Genomic DNA, 6,240 nt, shown 5'->3' with positions numbered 1-6,240 from the left:
TGTACTTAATATTACTTTTAATTTAAACTGTAAACTACATTTAACGCTTTAATTCTTAAAAACCATTCATGATTTCTAAAATCTCATTTTCTTACTATAATTATAGCTTCTATTATATTCCAAATGAAATAATAATAATAATAATAATAATAATAATAATAATAATAATAACATGCTATAAAGCATAGAAACTAATTTTTATATACTGTTACTATCATATGTTTTTTATTAAAATTGGTTTATTTCACATAAAAATAAATGTTTAAATGTTATAAGTGTTGGACAACCATCCAACAACAATAATTTTCATTGTCGGTCATGCGGTGTTACATGTTCATGTGCATCATATCTAGATAAATACCTTTTAGGAAAAATACATGTGAATATGACCAAAATATCTGATAGTCGCTGTTATCTAAAAACCTATAATGGTTTCCAATTGTTTGGGATGTTTTGTTGCTTTAAAAATGTGAAGTTGTTTTATATATTTAAGATAATATTTTTTATGTTTTAAAGTACTTTTTCGGTTATTGTGGAGTAACATTGTTTTAAACTTTTAGGGGGTGTTTAGGGAAGCTTTTAGATTTGTTTTTTTTTACTTATTTGATTTTTGAAAAACAAAAGTCACTTTTGAAAAACTCCATTTTTAAAGCTTTTGTAAGAGCTTTTCCAAACACTTTTTGCTTTTCGAAAAACAAATAGCAAATAAGCAAGTTTTAAAAGCTTACCCAAACACCCCCTTTAGTATCCTGTGTTATGCTTATATATTTTTTTAAAATGTTAAACCCATATGTTAATTGATATTGCTTTATAATATAATATAATATAATATAATATAATATATTTATTTAATCTTTGTGTATTGTTTATTTAAGTATTTGTATGAGTTGCATCAACCTTTTATTATTATTATTATTATTATTATTATTATTAAACACTATTTTTCTTAAAAATATAAATCCATATATTAAGGGAGGTGTTAGAGATTCCTTATTTTAGCTACTTATAGTTTATAACTTATGGGTTATGAGTTATAAGGTGTTTGGGTTATAACTTATTGTGTGTGTATAAAGTATAAGTTATAACTTTATAACTATGTCTTAAATAAGTTATAAGGAGGTAAAATAAGGAATCCCAAACACCCCCCCCCCCCAATTAATATTAGTACTAAATGATTTATGTTTTTAGTAACAATCGTGTGTTATTAGTAAGAAAAGTTAATTAAATAAATCTGAACATTATATACAAGGAAAGTTTTTAGAGATTTAAGTCGCACTTTTTAGATAAAGATGGTAACTATAACTGTTGTATATGAAGAAATTTTTAAAGATTAATGAAAATTTACCATCTGATTTTCTTTTTCTTTTTTTATTCTATTTAACGTTGTAATACATATTCATTCATCTAATACCAAATTAGTATAACTATTTCACATTTTTTTTTTGTTATTTTGTTAATATAGTTTACCCAGCCCGTGTATACACGGGTATTTAACCTAGTTATTAATGAATATAAATTTAGTGAGTTGATTATTGATGACAGCAACTTTGACTATTGTTTTAATTGCTATTACTATACTTAAAAATAGTATAAAAAGTTATTGCGCGACTTAGTTTATTTATTGTAACAAACTAACAACATATTAATTAATTGTAACAATAAATTGAAAATATGAGTTAATATTTAACAATTAACTATTATAAACCTTAAGGTGATTGTCGTTGAGATTCTACAATATTTCTATGGACTCCAAGCACCTGAACTTAAATAATCCTAATACTATACACTAAGATAATAATTATTTTAAAATATCAAACTTGATTTAGAAAATTAAATATAAAAAAAAACTTTTGGATTCAGGAGGAATATATAAAATACTACACTTGGTCGACATGCTAATTAATTAACATTTGACGTTGATTAAGCTGATAATAACAACGCTGCATTGCATGGTATACGTTGAGCAATATTAATTTAATACTATCATTTCTTTAATATTGATAACAAAATAAATATCAACAATTAATAATAATTTTCTTGATACTTAAAACATCAATTGGTAGCAGTACAGAGTCTTCGGATTTGGCCTTGAGTTCCAGTTTTAAGCTCAATGTTACCCATCTTCACCATGGATCTTCCGAACTCCACGTCGAATCTCAATCCAAGAAGCCCTCTAATCCCCAGGAACCGTTGTACGAACCTTTGTGTTGTTGGATCACTCCACAGCTTTGCATCAGACTCAAGAACCCCCCTTCCATTCCTCAAGTTTGAAAAGTATGAGTTGTCGAAGCGGTTGACGCTGCCCGTGTCTAATCCCACACGCACGGTCCCATCCCCGCCGTTCGGGCAAAGTGCTTGAAGCTGGGGAAGGAATGTTGGGTTGATATCCGGGTCGGGTTGGTTGGTGCCGTTGAAGTTATATAGCCTGTAACTGAATGTTGCACAGCCTGCTGTTCCTATTGTGTGACCACCTGGAAAACCAACACAAATTTATTAGTTACATCATCACTTAATATATATAGTTTAGTTGTTATTAATTATATATTTGAATTAGCTAGGTAGTTAATTTTAGTACTTACCAACAAGTGTAACAAGATCTTGAGTGTTTAGTCCTTTGTCCGCAAACTTACTGATCTGGACACTAATAGGATCATTAAAGGCGGGTAAATTCGCGGTATCAGATGCTTGTGAAACCAATCCATCTCGACGTCCTAATGGCACTTCCCATCTTGGTCCACCACTCTGTATATATCATGTATACACATAATTATCATACAATAAAATAATGCATGCGTAATGCAAAAAAATAAAATAAAATAAATTTAGTGATCAATTACCAGGACTACAGAATCACGGGCAGCAAGTGCAAGGATGTCGGCACACGAGACGACCCCTGGACAAGCGGCTTCAAGCTGTGACTTTGCCGCATCAATAACTTCAAAGCCTCTCAAGGGGACATTAGGCACCGCAGTCTTTTCTGATGACGGACCGTCAATTAGAATAGATGCATCACAGCCATTGACAAAGCAGTCATGGAAGAACATCCTTAGTATTCCAGGAGCGGCTCTTGGGTTGGAACGGACACCGGACTGAACCGCAGACTGGACTATGGACTCGACCCTTGGACAGGTGGTCCTGTAGAAGCCAACGCGGGTGCCTTGGCCTAGTGCCAAGGAGGTGAGTGTGGCTAACAAGAAAAATAGCAAGATAGGCGTTTTATCATTCATGGCTATATAATATCAGAAATTATATATATATATATATATTGCTTTATTTATGATTGATCTATAAGCTGCTAAATAAATACGTAATGCGTTGATGAGGATAGTAGGCATGCACAAGAAGGGTATTTATAGTCAGTCATATTGGAGGCCAACCAAATACGCGTATAGAGATAGTCAAAAGTGTATGAAAAGTCAACAAATTCAAACATGCATGGTGGTGCAACGAAGGCATCAAAAGTAGAAAGTTTCAATATTTTAACACATGATATATGCTGGGTGGGTTCCATCTCACCTAGAGTAATTTATTGGTATATACTTAATTAGCAAATAAAAAAAAATATGTAAGATACATACATCCTTACGTATCAACTATATATTTATCACAAAGTAGAATATATATAAGATTTGCTTGATTTTTAAATGGAGATTTCTCATGCATTTGATCCGAATTCATGGGTATGGGTCTTACCAAACTCGGATATTCCTTAAACGGGTTATAACATCTCATTAAATTAAAATTTATTATCACCCAATTATTGATAAAAATCCTATAAAATAAGATATAATAAAAATTAATATCTTATTTATTTTAAAAAAGATATATATTATTTAAATTAAAAAACCAGTTTGATAGTAAAAAAAATAAACGGGTGTTGGGTCTCATCAAACCATAAGTATATTATTAACTTTCATAAATATTATTTATAATTAAAAAACCAATTTTATAGTAAAAAAAATAAACGGGTCTCGGATCTCATCAAAACTATATAGCTTTTAAACCGGGTTATAACATCTAATTTATTTGTGAAACAATTTATCATCAAACCATAAGTATATTATTAACTTTCATGCAATAAAAAAAATATAAATTTAAAAAAATAAATAAATATTAGACCAAACAATATAAAACAACCCCCGTAATACGGGGAATAAAAACTAGATATATATAAACGAAGACATAAAAATCCTACATGTCACAATGTGGTCGCTTCCCCTTTTTTTGGAGTCACAAGATTTGCTTGATTTTTAAATGAAACATTCTCATGCATTTGACCCGAATTCATGGGTATGGGTCTTACCAAACCTAGATATTCCTTAACGGGTTATAACACCTCATTAAATTAAAAATTATTCTCACCAAATTATTGATGTAAAATTTATCATCAAACCATAAGTATATTATTAACTTTCATACAATAAAAAAATATTAATTAAAAAAATAAATAAATATTAGAACAAACAATATAAAACAACCCACGTAATACGGGGGATAAAAACTAGTATATATATATATATATATATATATATATATATATTTATATAGGGTTAGTATCATTTGAGAACTCCAAAAAGTTAAGAACTTTTAAGAACTCATAAAAATCAAATAATTTTTCAATTTTTTTTCATATATTAAGATTGTTTGAGACTAGTTATACCATATTTTATATATAAATTTGTTATTACATATATAAATCACAAGTTTACATATGTGAAAAATTTACGTAATAACAAATTTACATATATGCAGAAAAAAGTTTAGATATGTGTAAAATTAATTTTCATAATTGTAATCGTAATTATAAATATAAAAAGTGATAAAACTACACTCAAATAACATTAACATACAAAAAATTTATAAAAAACGTTAATATTTAAGGGTTTATTCAATTTCTTAAATAATTTAAGAGTTCTGTAATGATACTAATCCTAAATATATATATATATATATATAAGCGAAAACATAAAAATCCTATGTGTCACGATGTGGTCGCCCCCCTTTTTTTGGAGTCACCAGATTTGCTTAATTTTTAAATGGAGGTTTCTCATTCATTTGACCCGAATTCATGGGTATGGGTCTCATCAAACCCAGATATTTCTTAAGCGGGTTATAATATCTCATTAAATTAAAAACTAATCTAATCAAATATTTGATATAAAAATCATACAAATTAGGGATATACTAAAAATTAATATATGATTAATTTTAAAAAGATATATATTATTTATAATTAAAAAACTAATTTTATAATAAAAAAATAAACGGGTATTGGGTCTCATCAAACTCATATAGCTTTTAAACTAGGTTATAACATTTAATTTATTTATAAAACAATTTATCATTAAACCATAATTATATTATTAAATTTCATACAGTAAAAAAATTAAAATTTAAAAAATAATTAAATATTATAAACAAATAATATAAAAACAACCCCCGTAATACGGGGGATAAAAACTAGTGTATATATATATATATAGGATGAGTATCATTACAGAACTGTTAAATTATTTAAAAACTTGAAGGAGCCATTGAAACCTAACGTTTTTTCTAATAATTTTTGTATGTTAATGTTATTTGAGTGTAGTTTCATCATTTTGTATATCAATATTTATAATTACAATTTTGAAAATTAGTTTTTATACATATCTATGTTTTATTTTACACCTATGTAAATTTGGTAGTATATAAATTTTACACGTATGTAACTTGTGATTAAGATATGTAATAAATTTTTTTTATATAAATATGATAAAACTACTCTTAAATAATGTTAGTATATAAAAAAAATTAAAAAAATGTTTGATTGTTTAGAGTTCCTTACAGTTCTTAACTTTTTTGGAGTTCTTAAATGATACCAACCTATATATAGGAGATGGATATTTTGAGAACTTGATGAGTTGTAAGAACTTTGAGAACTCAATTTTGGACCACACATTTAATTAAATGAGTTTGAATATGTGGCTGAGATTAAATTTGATTAAAAAATGAATCAGGAGAGAGAATAAGTATTTTTGATAATTACACAAGTTTAAATGTTAGTTACACATGTGTAATAAGTCGATTCGGTGTGTAAAAAATTACGGTAATTTTTTGTACATTACTTACACTTACGTATTACACATGTGTAAAAAAAAATTCAAAATTTTTTTGTTACGTTGAGTTCTTTCGAGTTCTTAAAGCTCAAAGCGGTTCTCAAAAGAAATCAATCATATATATATATATATATATGAATGA

At 27.4% G+C, this 6,240-nt stretch overlaps 1 protein-coding gene across 1 annotated transcript; it reads right to left on the bottom strand.

The window, feature by feature from the left end:
- Positions 1-1,997: 1,997 nt before the first annotated feature.
- LOC143581963 (peroxidase N1-like) lies at positions 1,998-3,260 on the bottom strand. The gene is made up of 3 exons (XM_077064638.1): positions 2,838-3,260; positions 2,580-2,742; positions 1,998-2,471 (listed from the first exon to the last, which is right to left on the bottom strand). The coding sequence occupies exons 1-3, from the start codon at positions 3,225-3,227 to the stop codon at positions 2,053-2,055; spliced, it is 972 nt and encodes a 323-aa protein (XP_076920753.1). The 5' UTR covers positions 3,228-3,260; the 3' UTR covers positions 1,998-2,052.
- Positions 3,261-6,240: the final 2,980 nt, after the last annotated feature.

Source organism: Bidens hawaiensis, unplaced genomic scaffold, assembly GCF_021521415.1.
Source record: "Bidens hawaiensis isolate Kalapana, Puna unplaced genomic scaffold, B.hawaiensis_p1.1 tig00031314_1, whole genome shotgun sequence".
NCBI lineage: Eukaryota > Viridiplantae > Streptophyta > Magnoliopsida > Asterales > Asteraceae > Bidens > Bidens hawaiensis.
Note: the sequence above shows the minus strand (reverse complement) of the source record. Positions and strands in the feature narration are given on the sequence as shown.